Source organism: Schistocerca cancellata, chromosome 7 (genome assembly GCF_023864275.1).
Source record: "Schistocerca cancellata isolate TAMUIC-IGC-003103 chromosome 7, iqSchCanc2.1, whole genome shotgun sequence".
Lineage (NCBI taxonomy): Eukaryota > Metazoa > Arthropoda > Insecta > Orthoptera > Acrididae > Schistocerca > Schistocerca cancellata.
In genome coordinates, this window is record NC_064632.1 from 324,893,346 (window position 1) to 324,911,593 (window position 18,248).

At 44.0% G+C, this 18,248-nt stretch overlaps 1 protein-coding gene across 1 annotated transcript in view; it reads left to right on the plus strand.

Annotated features, from left to right (window-relative positions):
* LOC126092749 (cilia- and flagella-associated protein 44) overlaps nucleotides 1-18,013 on the plus strand; it is a 668,515-nt gene extending 650,502 nt beyond the window's left edge. Inside the window, exon 27 of the mRNA XM_049908475.1 lies at nucleotides 17,774-18,013. Within this exon, the coding sequence (XP_049764432.1) occupies nucleotides 17,774-18,013 (240 nt within the window). The remainder of the gene's footprint in view (nucleotides 1-17,773) is intronic.
* The last annotated feature ends 235 nt before the right edge of the window (nucleotides 18,014-18,248 follow it).

The following is an 18,248-nucleotide window of genomic DNA, read 5'->3' on the forward strand; positions in this document are numbered from 1 at the left end:
TGATGACCTTAGCAGTTAAGTCCCATAAGATTTCACACACATTTGAACATTTTTTTCTCCACATCAGTGCCATGACTGGGTGTTGTGTGATGTCCTTAGGTTAGTTAGGTTCAAGTAGTTCTAAGTTCTAGGGGACTGATGACCATAGATGTTAAGTCCCATAGTCTCAGAGCCATTTGAACCATTTTTGAACATCAGCGCCACCACACAGGCATGCGTTAGCGACGACACCTAATGAGGTGTTACCAAGTCGGATGATTAGAAGAGATAGACAGGGTCCAACAAAGGGCACCGAGTTTCGCCACAGGATCGTTCTGTTGGTGCACAAGCGATTCAGGGATGATTGGAAAGCTCCATGACAGACGCTACAAGAGAGGCGTTGTGCATCACAGCGCGATTTACTGTAGAAATTCCGAGAAAATACGTTGCGTAAAGAGTCGGGCAACATATTACTTTCTGCCATATAAGCATCTTACGAAATGACTATGACAGTAAAATTAGAGAAATTTTGGTTAGTGACAACTATTCTACCCGTGCATCAATTGCATGTAGGACAGGAAATAGAGAGAATAATGGTGCGTACAAAGTATGCACCGCCGCATATCGTAATGTGGCATGCGGAATACAGATGTGAGAGGTGTTCAGAAAGTCTCTCTGCAGTGCCGTATGATTGTTAGCCGCGCGTCCGTATAATTGTTCGACTGACAGGGTTACTTCCCTTCAAGTGGACTCTCCCAACATTCCACTATTTCGTTTATCTCAGCCAGTGTTAGTAGTGTGTGACGTTACGTGTTGACGTGAACGTCTAAGTTTAGTTCCTCTGTTCGTTTGTTTCGTTTTTGTCACTGTTAAAATGCTAACGATTGAAAAACGTGTGTTTTTAGTCGAACAAGTGTTCAAAGCTGGCGGTAAATACATAGTTTCAGTTTGTCAAACACTTAATCCAGGTTTCCCGGAGACAACGCTCCCACATCGCGATACTGTGCGAGATTTGATTAACAAATTTCGAAGTACGGGTTCAGTGACCGATGCACCGAGAAGTGGTCATCCTAGAGTTTTGTGTGAGGATAAACTTCTCGATATTTCCGATAAAATGTCCATGCGTCCGAACAGTAAGTAAGAAAACTCGCCCGGGAAATCGATGTTAGTGTCGGAACGGCCCACATAGCTTTAAGGAAAAAATTAGAACTTTTCCCATAGTGCAAGAACTGAAAAATATTGATCAGGGTGTTGTTGTTGTTGTGGTCTTCAGTCCTGAGACTAGTTTGATGCAGCTCTCCATGCTACTCTATCCAGTGCAAGCTTCTTCATCTCCCAGTACCTACTGCAACCTACATCCTTCTGAATCTGCTTGGTGTATTCATCTCTTGGTCTCCCTCTACGATTTTTACCCTCCACGCTGCCCTCCAATACTAAATTGGTGATCCCTTGACGCCTCAGAACATGTCCTACCAACCGATCCCTTCTTCTAGTCAAGTTATGCCACAAACTTCTCTTCTCCCCAATCCTCTTCAACACCTCCTCATTAGTTATGTGATCTACCCATCTAATATTCAGCATTCTTCTGTAGCACCACATTTCGAAAGCTTCTATTCCCTTCGTGCCTAAACTATTGATCAGGGTAAGAGACTGCATTATTGTCAATGGGGCAAAAATTTCGTTCAACAAAATGGAAGGGATATTCTTAATGAAACGTTTTTCGCTGTGAGGCGTGGTTTCATTTATCCGGGTAAATGAACTCGAAAAGTTCTCCAGTGTGGAATACTGCAAATCCATTGTGTATTCATGAGGAACCACTTCATTCTGTGAAAACAAGAGTTTGGATTGCAATTTTTTGACGTCGGATTGTGGGTCCCATATTTTTCAACGAAATAATAAACGCACAACGATACTGAAGTGATATTCTTTACCCATTAATAGGAGAAGTTCTGTTAAGTAAAATACTGAACGGTTATTTTCAACATGATCGTGCAACTGCTCACACAGCTCGCGTTTCAATGCCACTGCTTGCTGATGTTTTTGGTGATCGCGTAATTTCACAGGGACTTTGGCCACCACGATCCCCTGAAATAACAACACATGACCTTTTCTTCTGGGGTGCAGCGAAAGCAACTGTCTATAAAAACCGTCCAAAATCCATCGATGAATTGAAAACTGCAATATCCACTTTCACTGCTTCTGTTACAGAAGAAATGTCAATTGTGTATTCAGCAACAGGGGGAGACACTTTCAACGTTTAATGTGAAAATTTGTAAGTAAAAATGAATATTCAATAAATTAATAACGTGTGTTTCACTGAGTTTCATTTCGGTATATTCACTGCGGCAGACGGCACGCGCAGCTAACAATCATACGGCACTGCGGAGAGACTTTTTGAACACCCCGGGTCAAAAATGCCCTTGCAAGTGGAGAGAGAAACGAAGTAGAAATTCTCGTTGCAGTGAATAGAAAATAAAGTGCAACTATTGAAACGCTTATCTGCATTGGTGAATTATCAGTTAGTGTAGGCATGAAACAACTGAAACTTTTGGAACGGTCTACTGCCATAATCAACGAAAGCATTTATACTGCAGGTAGGCGACTGTTTAAGGCCCAAGCGACTCAAGCAGCTTTGTGCAAAATTTGCATAATTTGTTACGAAAACTGACACCGTTGAAAGTATATGATAACAGAAGCATAGAAATTCCAGTAAACATGGATCCCCAAACGAACCATTTGCGAGATAACAGTCAGTGAGTGGTCACGAGCCCTCACTGACTTCAGTATCAAAGATCGTCCTAGTTTATATAAATGTACTTGTAATGTAAATCTTTCGATTAAGCTGTCATCTAATTTGGAATAAATTTCACCCATGGCCTACGTTCACAAGGAATACAATATCACTTCACCAAGTCACATGTTACAGTTTACTGCACACCAGTACCCACGGATACTACACTCATGCTCATAAATTAAGGATAATTGCAGAATGTAGTGCCACACAACGTGGAACTACACAAAACTGGCGCTAATAGCATAGGCACATAGGGAACACACACGACACAGATATGTAAGTCCACAGTATTGGTGATAAGTTGAGAAAACCGTTCCGAAACACCTGTGCTACAGACACCACTGTTTCCTGCGCATGTACCCCGACATCAATATGGGATATGATCACCATGCACACGTACACAGGCCGCACAATGGGTTGGCATACTCTGCATCAAGTGGTCGAGCAGCTGCTGGGGTATAGCCTCCCATTCTTGCACCAGTGCCTGTCGGAGCTCCTGAAGCGTCATAGGGGTTTGAAGACGTGCAGCGATACGTCAACTGAGAGCATCGCAGATGTGCCTGATGGGGTTTAGGTCTGGAGAACAGGCAGGCCACTCCATTCGCCTGATGTCTTCTGTTTCAAGGTACTCCTCCACAATGGCAGCTCGGTGGGGCTTTGCATTATCATCCATCAGGAGGAAAGTGGGACCCACTGCACCCCTGAAAAGGTGGACATTCTGATGCAAGATGACGTCCCAATACACCCGACGTGTTACAGTTCCTTTGTCAAAGACATGCAGGGGTGTATGTGCACCAATAATAGTTCCACCCCACACCATCAGACCACGACCTCAAAACAGGTCCCTTTCAAGGACATTAAGGGGTTGTTATCTGGTTCCTGGTTCACGCCATATGAAAACCCGGCGAGAATCACTGTTCAGACTATACTGGGACTCGTCCGTCAACATAACCTTGGACCACTGTTCCAATGACCATGTACTGTGTTCTTGACACCAGGCTTTATGGGCTCTCCTGTGACCAGGGGTCATTGGAATGCACCTTGAAGGTCTCCGGGCGAATAAACCATGTCTGTTCAGTCGTCTGTAGACTTGTGTGTCTGGAGACAACTGTTCCAGTGACTACAGTAAGGTCCCGAGAAAGGTTACCTTCAGTACTCCGTGGCCGTCAGCGGGCACTGATGGTGAGATATCGGTCTTCTTGTGGAGTTGTACATTGTGGACGTCCCGTACTGTAGCGCCTGGACACGTTTCCTGTCTGCTGAAATCGTTGCCATAATCTTGAGGTCACACTTTGTGGCACACGGAGGGCCCATCCTATGACCTGCTGTGTTTGACCAGCCTCCAGTCGCCCTAGCATTCTACCCCTCATAACGTCATCAATATGTATTCTTTGAGCCATTTTCAACACACAGGCACCATTAGCACGTCTGAAAACGTCTGCATACTTACTCGCTGCACCGTACTCTGACATGCACCAACACACCTCTGCGTATGTGGACAGCTGCCGGCGCCACCGTGCGACGACTGCAGGTCAAATGCACCGCATGGTCATCAGAGCGTTGTTGCACTATGTATCAGCATTATCCTTAATGTATGAGCATGAGTGTAGAATACGCGTTAGGTATAACGCACCAGCGGACTATGAGCTGTGACGTCACCGTGGATCCTTGCGCCTCGCCATACTGCCTTAGAGCTTATAGGCACACAGCGCACACAACTCATAAGAAGGTAGGAATTTAATCGAGATTTTGCAGATTTTAGTGTATTATTATTGTTAAGCTTTATGTAAGTCATACTATTTTTATATGGTTGGTTAAATGGTAATGTAGCGTCCGAACTATGTATTTTTCAAATTTTGTTAATAACTTTCAGTTTTCAAAACACTAAGGCTTAAATCAATAAAATGTGGCAGAACGATAAATTCCCTGAGTCTTCTTGTTAATAGTGACTTCGCTAGGAAGAGGATGTTTCGGTATGTCTCTGAGAAAAGATAGACAACGCAACGTCGCAACCGTTGCAGTATCTTCAGATGACGAATTAGTACATCGTCCTTTCATAACTACTTGTTGCTGATAGTTAGAAAAAGAGCTCTGAATCACTTTTTGAACAAGTTTCAATTTCGTGTAACTCATCGCTACTTCAACAGAGAAACGATCCTGTAAATCTGCATTCTTTTACCTAAAGTCTTATTTCTGTTTCCATAATTTCTAATGGTTAGTGTAAGCATGCATCGTCGCATTTAGAACAGTGTTTATTTTCGCGGCTAATGTTTTGTCTAGTAGTAACTTTTCCATTAGTTGATAATACACTGAAGAACCAAAGATACTGACTGGTACACCTGTCTAACATCGTCTAGGGCTCCCGTGACCACGCAGAAGTGCCGGAACGCGACGCGGCATGGTCTCGACTAATGTCTGGTAGTGCTGGGGGGAATTGACACGATGAATCCTGCAAGGCTGTCGATAAATCCTTAATGGATGGAGATCTCTTCTGAACAGCATATTATAAGGCATCCCATGTTCATGTCTGGGGAGTTTGGTGGCCAGTGAAAGTGTTTAAACTCAGAGAAGTGTTCCTGGAGCCACTCTGTAGCAATGCTAGACGTGTGGAGTATCGCATTGTCCTGCTGAAACTGCCCAAGTCTTTCGGAATGCACAACGGACGTGAATGGATGCAGGTGATCAGACAGTATGCGTACGTATCAGGAGTCCCATATCACTCATCTGCACACGCCCCGCACTATTACAGAGCTTCCACCAACTTGAGAAGCCCCTACTGACGTGCAGTGTCCATTCATTCATGAGGTTGTCTCCATACCATTAAACGACCATTCGCTCGACACAATTTGAAACGAGAATCTTCCGACCAGGCAACATGTTTCCAGTAATCAGCAGATAATGTGGGTGATGACGGGCCCAGGTGAAGCGTAAAACTTTGTTTCGTGCTGTCATGAAGGGTACACGAGTGGACCTTCGGTTTCGAAAGTCCGTATCGATGATGTTTCGTTGAATGGTTTGCACGTTGACACTTCTTATTGGCTCAGCATTGAAATCTGCTGCAATTTGGGGAAGGGTTGCGCTTTGTCACGTTGAACAGTTCTCAGTCGTCGTTGGTCCCGTTCTGCAGGATGTTTTTCCGGCCGCAGCGATGTCTGAGATCTGATGTTTTACCGGATTTCAGATATTCATAGTACACTCGTGAAATGATCGTACGGGAAAATCCGCACTTCATTGCTACCTCTGAGATGCTGTGTTCATCGCTCGTGCACCGACTATAACCACGTTCAAACTCACTTAAATTTTGCTGACCTATCATTGTAGCAGCAGTAACCGATCTAACAAGTGCGCCAGACACTTACATAGGCGTTGCCGACCGCAGCGCCGTATTCTGCCTGTTTACGTATCTCTGGATTTGAATACGCATGCCTATGCCAGCTTCTTTGGTGCTTCAGTGTATGTTTACCTGCAAAATATCATCTGCATCTTTGCAATGGCTTCGTTTTTGTGCCCATATATTTATGTCACTATTAGGCTCAGTACTACGCCCTGAATCAACACCAGAGGATGGTAGATTTGAAATTGGAACTGAATCAGTTTTGAACTTGAGTTTCGAAGGAATATTCAGCACTCACTTTTCAAATCCCTTTCATAATACGAATAAGTAAAATGTACTGAGCAGACGGGAGCATTTTCAACTGAAAACGATTCTACACATGTACATGCATTTATCAAAAATGTTCAAATGTGTGCGAAATCTTATGGGACTTAACTGCTAAGGTCATCAGTCCCTAAGCTTACACAATATTTAACCTAAATTATCCTAAGGACAAACACACACACCCATGCCCGAGGGAGGACTCGAACCTCTGCCGGGATCAGCCGCACAGTCCATGACTGCAGCGCCCTAGACCGCTCGGCTAATCCCGCGCGGCATGCATTTATCCCTCTTCGTTTCGTCTCGTTGTTTTTAAGAAACATACGAAACTTACTTCGTAACTTACTTAGTTGTCTGCTGTGGTTAGTTCAACTGGCGATCGCGGCGCAAATAATCATTTTTCACTTAAAAACTTACTCTTAAAAATATCCCTCAGGACATTCATAATTATTACATCACTCTGAATTAAATCGACAGTCACTAATAAAATTTCATACTGCCGTAAACAATTTTGTTTTCGCTCTAAAACGTAGTTACAACACAACAGGTTATCTAGTATCCGTGCCAGTACCTGTTAATGGAGGATGCTTCATATGTAGTCTTGCCATTTGGAGTCAACGCCATCCTCGGCCCTGCAGTGAGTTACGAATTCTTTGACACACCCCTGGATCATCTCGTAAATTTTGACAAGACTGTCCAGTTTGCTGCTCCAGTTCTCCAACTGTACCAACGACAGTGCTGTAGGCTGCACTATAGAAATGACCCCAGGCGAAAAAAAAAAAAACCATGAGGGCTGATGCCAGGTGACTTCGGAGGCCAAGGTACTCTGCTCTACCTGTCCATCTTGGACCACATTGATACTTTAGATGTCTCGTATCGGCAGAAAAAATGTCCTTTGGTGCATTGTGCATCTACCACATTCTTCAACATTGTGCAAAGTAGGGTAGGCTATGGGTGACGTTTGACCCCACTTCGATGGGAGCTTAATTGAAAAGTTTTCATTTCAAATGCATTTAAACTAACATTTTGTACTGAACATGTTGCACTGAGGTCAGTGGCGACACGTAAGATACATTTGCAGTTATCTCGAATATAGCTCGTTTGCGGACCAATGTTTAGTGGAATGTTTTTTATTTTGTTGTCGTATACTTTCATATGTGTCATTTTAAGTGTTAATTCTGGTTCATCATGTATATGTAAGAAATACAACATTTTATTCTAATGTTTATAGATAAATAATTAATAAATATGGGGTGGCTCACAGTTTGGTGCAAACACTTTTATCTGACGGCAATTATCACCAGTAATCGAACCTAGATATACCATGTGAAAAGCGTGAACACCACCGTTCAGCGACGGAGGAGGATTGTTGTATTCATCACACGAGTAAAATAAATACATGTCCAAGGGAATGCGACTAATGTCTGAATGAAAGGGGGGGGGGGGGGGCTGGAAAGGGGATGCTGCCAAATCATGTGTCGCGTGTGTGGAAAAATTGTGTCCAACCAGCCCTGCTACCAGTGATTTGCAGTGATCTGAAAACTCTCCAACTTATGGCAATAGCTTTTATACATAAAGAAGCATTTCTTGGCATTGTATCCACCTTTGTAGCTGAGGTTGCTAAGGCACGCCACTGCGATTCTGAATGTAGTTGGTTCGAATCCTGTCAGTGGCAGAAATTTTCTCTCCAAGTGTTTTGCCAGCAAGGGAAGGAAACGTCTTGGCGTAAAGGTCCTGACTTACTAACTTTATGCCAGTGTCCTGGATTAAATTCCTAACCCCTTCTCAGTGTCTCATGGAGTGAAGCCTGTGGCGCTGTCGGATGGGGACATTGATCTCGGTGGCCTTCTTGCTGCTATTCGAGTGAATTAGTCAGTATTCTGGGACTGGGTTTTACTCTTTCCCTTCTGTCATCATATAACACATACCTGATGCTACACTATACACGTCGCAGTCACTACACTTAGACATACATTCAGGAGGACGACACTTCAAACAATGCTCGGGCAGGTATGGCACAGGTTGAGAGCAATATGTTCGATCAGTGGGGCTGGGAAATACTGCACCAGTCGCCACACTACCCAACTTAAGTCCTTGCGACTTCAACTTGATTCCTAAATTGAAGGAAGCACTTCATGGCATTTATTTCGGAACTGTTATTGAGATTCATTGGGCAATAGACTGCTCCACTCGGTCTATCAACACAACTGTTACTGCTAACGGTATCCTACGACCTTCACATCGCTGCCAGCGAGTTATATACAATACTTGTCACTATTTTGAAAGACAGTAAAACTTTGAAATATGTATCTATTTTCTGTAAGTTGTAAGAATATAGCTGCCACTATTAAAGCTCCAAACCTCGTACAATCAAGGAGGGGGTGAGGGGATGGGTGGGAGGATGATTGTACCCATCTGCCTGGTGGGCAGGAGTAAATACCATGCATATGGCCAATAGAAAGACAGTCTTCTGTGTTCCTGATCAATAGGAGACTAGCCCATTCGAGAACAGCCTACCAGTTTGCCATCCAATTGGAGAATGGACCTTAAGGGGTGGGGGGTGGGGGTACACCTAGCAACCGGTGATGACTGCCTAGATTCTATGACCTCCAAGTCTCTGAAGGGCAACTTGTCTAGTCTTTATAATTGAATACATGTCTGCTATGCGTTTTTCAACGACTGTTTACATTCTGTGACCTTCAGACCAGATATCTGATAGGCATCTTGTCTAGATAGTGTTATATTCACGTGTCTTGTGAATGTTATTTGGTGACTTTCTGCCATGGTTAAAAAAAAAAAAAAAGCACAAGTTCCTTTGCCGTGGCTACATTTTTATGTAAATATGAAGTATCTCTTTCATGTCGAGCAACGTTAAAAAGTTATAACATATCAGTAATTGTTTCAAAAGCAAAATTGTCTTACATTATTTTGAATTTCATGTATTTTACACATAGCACAGCACTGGTGATATCCTGTATGTGTGCCAGTAGCATGTTTTTAACATAATACCGCCACAAACATGTATAGAGAGACACAGAACCGTTTCTAAATGAATAGACTATGCAGCATGGAAGCTATCTAACTTAAATTTTTTTTAATTTATCGCCGTTTTTACGCTGGGCTATGGCCACTGTAACGTTATAGGGGCAGGTTCATACCACATTTCATGGAGGTACCCATGTTCGATATGACGTCACAGTTCTACCATCATGGGTTGCCAACTTGTCTCATAAATTGTGCTTATTGGGTAATAACAGCGATAAGGATAATAAGTTATAGCACTAAGGAAAAGATATTTAAAAAAAAAAAAAGGAAAACATAAGTTATCTTAAGCTAGACAAGAAGGGTAATAAATACACTGCACAACACAATTACAGGACCACTTCTGCAAATCCAATAATTGTTTCCCGGTGTGATGTAGGAGTTTGAAATTTGGCTCAAAGATGCCTTCAGTCTTCCTCTATAATGGTGCGAAACCGTGGCGCCCTGCGGCGTCACCCCCAGGCTCGGAGACGCTTCAAGCAGCAAGGTATCGATGCATGCGAAAAAAGGTCACAGCTCAGAAGTTCATGTGAGATGTATGGTGGGTTAATGATCTCACATTGTCATCAAATTTCCCCACAGTTCCGCCCAGCGCTACCGTGGACGTGTCACATGATGGGAAGCCGTCGGGCCCCATCTTACCAAAAGAATCCCCCCTTCTTTTGAAGCCTCCATAATGGAGGTCAGAACAGTGAGGCTCAGCATTGAAATCACGTGGTTTTCTTATGAGTGACCGGGAAAGACATTTCTGACACACGAAAAGGCATCAATGGGTGGTATAAATGGCGTCAGTAAAACCCCCTCCCCTTGGAGGGAGGGGGGTGGTTGGTTCTCACACATTTCTGACAGACCGCCGCTCAGAATGCGCACGAAATGTCTCGGGGGGGGGGGGGGTGGCAGAAAGGGCGTCAAAGGAATTACCCCTTCCTTTAAACCGTTGATTCCGGCACATTTCGCGGTCGGAAACGACAGTTCGCAATGCGGTGAGCAACAGAACGACATTCTTGACAACGTTTGACACTACTGACACCAGAGGGACGATTCAACCTTCACTATGGACCTAGCGAGTCAGCAACCCGATTTAAAAATCATTGCACCCCTATAGCGCTATTACAGAAGGGTCACATGCGCGAATAAAACGGCAAAGGATCCCTCTAAGATCCCACAGTTGGCAACACCCACAGTGCCACCCACCCGCGTTTGTTGAGCACTTTAAAAAGGTACCTGTTTAGAGATGTTGTTGAGAGTTAGAGTAAAATTTTGGAGATTTGTTGTAAAAGCTTATGGGACCAGACTGCTTAGTCTTCGGTCCCTAAGCTTACACACTACTTAATCTAACTTAAACTAACCTACGCTAAGGACAACACACACACCCACGCCCGAGGGAGGACTCGAACCTCTCACGGGGGAGCTGCGCGAACCGTGACAAGGCGCTTAAGACCACGCGGCTACGAAGTGCGGCGAGAGGTAGAGATGGGCTGGGACGCCATGCAGCATCAATTAAACATCCTCTAATTCCAAATGCTTAATTACGGTAGTACAGCCCAGTACAGGAAGTGGCAGCTTCGTAGCAGCATTCTGTAGCCTCCTATGTGTTGCTACCCTGCATTGCAGGCAGAGTGCAGTGTTGGACGGGCAGTGGCCTGCGTGCATTGTGGCATGGCTCGCAGACTCCGCACTGTCCAGGAGGCGGCAGCCGGTGACGTAATGGGTTGTGGCGCCACTCCTGGTCCAGTCTCAGGGCGGACTGACCTGACACAGGCTAACAGTGGTCCACCACCAGCTTTTCAGACGGCGACCAAGTGACACAGTCACACGGTGATAGAGCTGGGATATTAACATATGTGATTTTAATATACATGGGTATTTATACGCTTTCGAGCTGCGCTTGTTTGGTTACAGCATATATTTCAAAAGAAATGCATACTACATTTTAAAAAATCCACCTTTTATTTCACATGTTTTACAGTGTGTAGATACATCCTTTGTTGTTGTTGTTGTGGTCTTCAGTCCTGAGACTGGTTTGATGCAGCTCTCCATGGTACTCTATCCTGTGCAAGCTTCTTCATCTCCCCGTACCTACTGCAACCTACATCCTTCTGAATCTGCTTAGTGTATTCATCTCTTGCTCTCCCTCTACGACTTTTACCCTCCACGCAGCCCTCCAATACTAAATGGGTGATCCCTTGATGCCTCAGAACATGTCCTACCAACCCATCCCTTCTTCTAGTCAAGTTGTGCCACAAACTTCTCTTCTCCCCAATCCTATTCAGTAACTCCTCATTAGTTATGTGATCTACCCATCTAACCTTCAGCATTCTTCTGTAGCACCACATTTCGAAAGCTTCTATTCTCTTCTTGTCCAAACTATTTATCGTTCATGTTTCACATCCATACATGGCTACACTCCATACAAATACTTTCAGAAACGACTTCCTGACACTTAAACCTATACTCGATGTTAACAAATTTCTCTTGTTCAGAAATGCTTTCCTTGCCATTGCCAGTCTACATTTTATATCCTCTCTACTTCGACCATCATCAGTTATTTTGCTCCCCAAATAGCAAAACTCGTTTACTACTTTAAGTGTCTCATTTCCTAACCTAATTCCCTCAGCATCACCCGACTTAATTCGACTACATTCCTGTCGATCTCATTTTTGAGACGTTTGTATTCCTTTTTGCCTGCTTCATTTATTGCATTTTTATATTTTCTCCTTTCATCAATTAAATTCAGTATTTCTTCTGTTATCCAAGGATTTCTACTAGTCCTCGTCTTTTTACCTACTTGATCCTCTGCTGCCTTCACTATTTCATCCCTCAAAGCTACCCATTCTTCTTCTACTGTATTTCTTTCCCCCATTCTTGTCAATTGTTCCCTTATGCTCTCCCTGAAACTCTGTACAACCTCTGGTTCCTTCAGTTTATCCAGGTCCCATCTCCTTGAATTCCTACATTTTTGCAGTTCAGTTTTAGTCTACAGTTTTAGTCTACAGTTCATAACCAATAGATTGTGGTCAGAGTCCACATCTGCCCCTGGAAATGTCCTACAATTTAAAACCTGGTTCCTAAATCTCCGTCTTACCATTATATAATCTATCTGAAACCTGTCAGTATCTCCAGGCTTCTTCCATGTATACAATCTTCTTTTATGATTCTTGAACCAAGTGTTAGCTATGATTAAGTTGTGCTCTGTGCAAAATTCTACCAGGCGGCTTCCTCTTTCATTTCTTAGCGCCAGTCCATATTCACCTACTATGTTTCCTTCTCTTCCTTTTCCTACTACCGAATTCCAGTCACCCATGACTATTAAATTTTCGTCTCCCTTCACTATCTGAATAATTTCTTTGATTTCATCATACATTTCTTCAATTTCTTCGTCATCTGCAGAGCTAGTTGGCATATAAACTTGTACTACTGTAGTAGGCGCGGGCTTCGTGTCTATCTTGGCCACAATAATGCGTTCACTATGCTGTTAATAGTAGCTTACCCGCACTCCTATTTTTTTTATTCATTATTAAACCTACTCCTGCATTACCCCTATTTGATTCTGTATTTATAATCCTGTATTCCCTGACCAAAAGTCTTGTTCCTCCTGCCACCGAACGTCACTAATTCCCACTATATCTAACTTTAACCTATCCATTTCTCTTTTTAAATTTTGTAACCTACCTACCTGATTAAGGGATCTGACATTCCACGCTCCGATCCGTAGAACGCCAGTTTTCTTTCTCCTGATGAGGACGTCCTCTTGAGTAGTCCCCACCCGGTGATCCGAATGGGGGACTATTTTACCGACGGAATATTTTGCCCAAGAGGCCGCCATCATCATTTAACCATACAGTAAAGCTGCATGCCATCGGGAAAAATTACGGCTGTAGCTTCCCTTGCTTTGAGTCGTTCGCAGTACCAGCACAGCAAGGCCGTTTTGGTTATTGTTACAAGGCCAGATCAGTCAATCATCTAGACTGTTGCCCCTGCAACTCCTGAAAAGCCTGCTGCCCCTCTTCAGGCACCACGCGTTTGTCTGTCCTTTCAACAGATACCCCTCCGTTGTGGTTGCACCTACGGTACGGCTATCTGTATCGCTGAGGCACGCAAGCCTCCCCACCAACGGCAAGGTCCATGGTTCACAGGGGAAGACATCCTTTAGGAACAATATTTTCATTTCTCCACGTAATTTCCATCCCTCTCAACTGCCGTACGCCATCTTGGAACCAGCGCCTGTATACCCGCACGGGCAAATTCTGGACCAACCTGTTGGAGCCACTGTTTGGCAGCGTGCACAAGGGAGTCATCATCTTCAAACCTTGTTCCACGAAGAGAGTCAGTTTCCCAAAGAGATGATAGTCACATGGAGTCAGGTCAGGACTGTAAGGCGGGTGTTTCAGTGATGTCCATCCGAGTTTTGTGATCGCTTCCATGGTGGCCGTGCATTGTTGTGCAACATCAAAACATCCTGCTTTTGCCGATGTGGTCGAACACAACTCAGTCTAGCTTGAAGTTTCTTCAGTGTCGTCACATATACATCAGAATTTATGGTGGTTCCACTTGGCACGATGTCCACAAGCAAGAGTCCTTCGGAATCGAAAAACGCCGTAGCCATAACCTTTCCAGCAGAAGCTGTGGTTTTGAATTTTTTTTCCTTGGGTGAATTTTCCTGATGCCACTCCACTGATTGCCTCTTCGTCTCTGGTAAAAAATGATGGCGCCATGTTTCATCACCTGTCACAATTTTTCCAAGAAATTCATCTCCACCATTCTCGTACTGTTCCAAAAGTTCGCTACCTACCGTTTTTCTTGTTTCTTTGTGAGCCACTGTCAACATCCTGGGAACCCACCTGGCATAGACCTTTTTTAACACCAACACTTTAGGTATTCTGCAAACACTTCCTTCCCCTATCCCAACATAGCATGACAATTCGTTCACTGTGATGCGTCTGTCAGCAGTCACCAATTCGTTAACTCCCTGCACTTTGTCTGGAGTGTGTGCAGTACGAGGCCTGCCACTGCATGGACAATCCTCAATATTGCCGTGGCCGCTTTCATCACATAACCTGCGTGCCCACCGACTAACTGTAGTGCGATCGACAGCAGCATCTCCATACACCTTTTTCAACCTCTTGTGGACGTTTCCACTGTCTCGTTTTCACAGCACAGGAATTCTATGACAGTACGTTGCTTCTGACGAACGTCAAGTGTAGCAGCCATCTTGAAGACATCCTGTGACGGCGCCACTCACGGGAACAAGTTGAACTAAGTTTGAAAACAAGCGGGAAGGAGATATCTACACTTTAAAACTTTCATACATGCAGAATGAAAACTGTATTTTCACAAAAATAGTGTACTAAACATTTTAGCAGCCGCAGATGTGGAAAGGCTTATGGCATCGGCCACTTGGGTATTGCTGTGTCAACTATTTCCACATCCTGCCAAGCTAGCTCGCCTTGCAGCATTACAATGATTGTGTTATATATCGTAAAGCGTAACACTTGCGATGACACTGCTGCACTTCACTTCCAACGTCGTGCATCTATGACCAAATATGGTCAGTACACTACAGAGAAAATCCGTGATGGAGCCCTAGGCCCTTGGTGACGGGCAACCCCTTCACATTCTTCAAGTACCACATGTCTTCTAGCAGCTGCCAAGAGCAACAGCATGCCTGCCTGCAGGAGCGTAGGATTTTTTACATAAGCTTTCTCTGTACTGCTACATTTGTAAAGGGCTCAACAAAAGTGAACAGATGGCAACGAGAGTGTAGTCAAAATGGGAGGACTCTTTACTGTTTTAGTCACGTAGGTGTCTATGTTGCACCTCTCCATGATAACGCCTCAGGAATGCTCAAAACAGGAGGGCTGAAAAAGTATAATCACAGTTTCCAGATTTGCATCGTGCTTAAATGTCGCCGTATGGTACTGAACGGTCCCTTGTGATTCCGCACCGGAGACCGGAGCAAACATTTTGGTCGCACTGCTCTCCAAAGGGTATGATCAGGTTCAGTAGTGTTGCGGGGCCACGATGTCTCTAGAGAAGGGTTAAATCGACAGCGGGGTGTCGGCAGTGTCAAAGATTGTCAAGAACGTCATTGTGTTGTTCATCACACTGCGAACTGTCGTTTTACATAAATATGTGGGAATCAACGCCCCAAGGAATACCGTGGTCTCATTGACATCCTTTATGCCACCCGCTGAGGTATTTTGGTGTCGATTCTGAACATTGGAGTGCCAGAAATGTTTTCCTCGGCCACAAGTGTGAACACCACGTAATTCCCGCACTGGACGTCGCTGTCCTGACCATTGCAGGGGCCTCAAAAGAAGGAGTGAAATATTGGTAAGAGAGGGTGCGATGACGTTTCCGTCGCGTAACAGGTCCACGATTGCGTTGGATAGAACTGTGGTGAAATTTAGTGCCACTGTGACATTAGTAATCCATGTTACACCTCACGCGAACTTCTGAGCTCTGGCCACTTTTTCCTCTTTTTTTTTCGCATGTGCCGACACCTTGCTGTCTGAAACAGCGCCGACCCCAAGGCCACGCTTTTGCACCCTTACAGAGCAAAGTTGGACACCTTTGAGCTAAATTTCAAACTTTTCCATCGAGTGAGGAACAGTTACAAGGTTTGGAAAAAGTGGTCCTTCAGTTGTGTTATGCAGTGTATCAACGACAAAGGAAAGGGTAGTCCTCATTGGCTAATAAGGCATACCAATAAGGAAAAGGAAACTGAATGCCTCAGCCAATAGGAGGGCAGCCTGCAATTCATACGCTACCCAGTTGACCGATGGGGTTTGGGGATGGGGTCAGTTAAAGTCTCATTGTCATATTCACAGTCTAGCGAGAAAAATTTATCAAATATACGGTGAGGCAGTTCTGTTATGCCAGTACTGACACCAAGAAGCCCGGAATGCAGATACGTAGTAACCCATAGTTTTCAGTATTTATGGACTTTACAGTACATTATCAGGATAACAATTTTAAGAAAATTCCGCAGGGAATATATTGTTTTGCAAATGTAAAATGTGCTTGAAGGTAATTCCAGTTTAATTTTAGGGAAATTATATGCAGATTTATGATGAATTTATTTGGAATAGGTTCTTTGTCTCAGTTTGTGAATAGTGGTTCGTGAGTCACTATGATGACACTTACACGGATGAGCAAAAACAATATTACCACTACCCACTACGAGATTGAATGCCGCCATTTGGTGACTTTGACAAAGCAGAGATTTTTATGGCCCCACTCATGGGAATGAACATCTCTGAATGGCCAAGCTGATCGGCTGTTTGCATGCTTCTGTCGTGAGCGTCTATGGAAAGTGGTTGAATGATGATGAAATTACGAGACTGCGGCAAGGCATTGGGCATCCATGTCTCACCACGGTGGTTGGATACTTGGTTACTCTGTTAAGCACGATAGGTGGTGATCTGTGGCAGACCTAATGACAGATTACAATGCTGGTGGAGGTGCAGATGTTGTGGGGCACACCGTCCAGTGCAGATTATTGAACATTGGGCCGCACAGCAGAGAACCGCTACGGGTTCCCATGTTGATCCAACGAAATCGTCAACTACTATTGCACTGGGCATCAGACCATAGAGATTGAGCCGTAAATCAATCAAAACGTGATGGATGGTTGGATGAAACGCGTTTCTTGTTACACCAGGTCGCTGATCTTGTCCAGTCAAGCCATCATCTAGATAAACAACTGCTCAATACTTGCAACGTGCTACAGACGCAGGCTGGTGGGGCAGTATTACGTAATGGGGGACATGAAGCTGGGGTTTCACGTGGGCCATGGTAGCAATGGAAAGTACCGTGACTTCACTGAACTATTTGAACTTTGTTAGGGACCAGCAGCATCCCTTCATGTTTGATGTCTCTCCCAACGGCGATGGCCTCTTCCAACAGGATAATTGTATGAGTCACAAGGCCAGAATGGTGCTACCGTGTTTTGTGGAGCTTGACAGAGGACTCACGTTGATGTCTTGGCCACCAAAATCGCTTGACCTGAACCCAGTGGGGCTCATCCGGGACACTATCTGGTACCACCTTCCTACCCACAATCCTGTGATTGTAATGTACGGTAATTGTACCCTATGCTTGGACTTCTGGCACCACATGCATCCGGAAATCTACCAAGCAACTGTCGGATCCGTGCCATGCAGTATCGGTACTGTGTTACATTCCGAATGTTGAACAACATGATCTTAAGCAGATGGTCATATGTTTTGTCTCACCAGTGGACACCACTTGAAGTTAAGTAAAAACTAATCATATCTTCTGTATTTTTGCCTCTCTTACAGGGCGGATTAACTGCGGCGAAGTTAACAAAATATTCAAAAGACTGTGACGTATTAAACGATGTGTTAAGAACTCAAGAATTGGAAATGGAGGCTCTGCGGAAAGAAATGAGAATGTTGTCTTTCAAATCTGAGCCGCTGCCGCCCATTTCACCTTCGCCTATTACCGCATATCCTGTTCAGACAGTTACTGACATTACTCAAAAACCAAATAGTAATTTAAATGATGAAGTCAATCAGTGAAACTTTTTCTTGTGTCTATCATAGTTCCCGATGTAAATGTGAATAGCTTAATTCTGTTTTACGTAATTAAACCTAGTGTGTGCCATTCGAAAATATAATTAACGTATTAAAGACAATGCTGTTATGTTTTAGTTGCAGTTATTCTGGCTACTTTTTTTTTAATAGGCGCTGGTAATTAGACTTGTTTTTCACGTTGATTTTCTTACATGTAACACATGTCTGTTATTCCTAATGG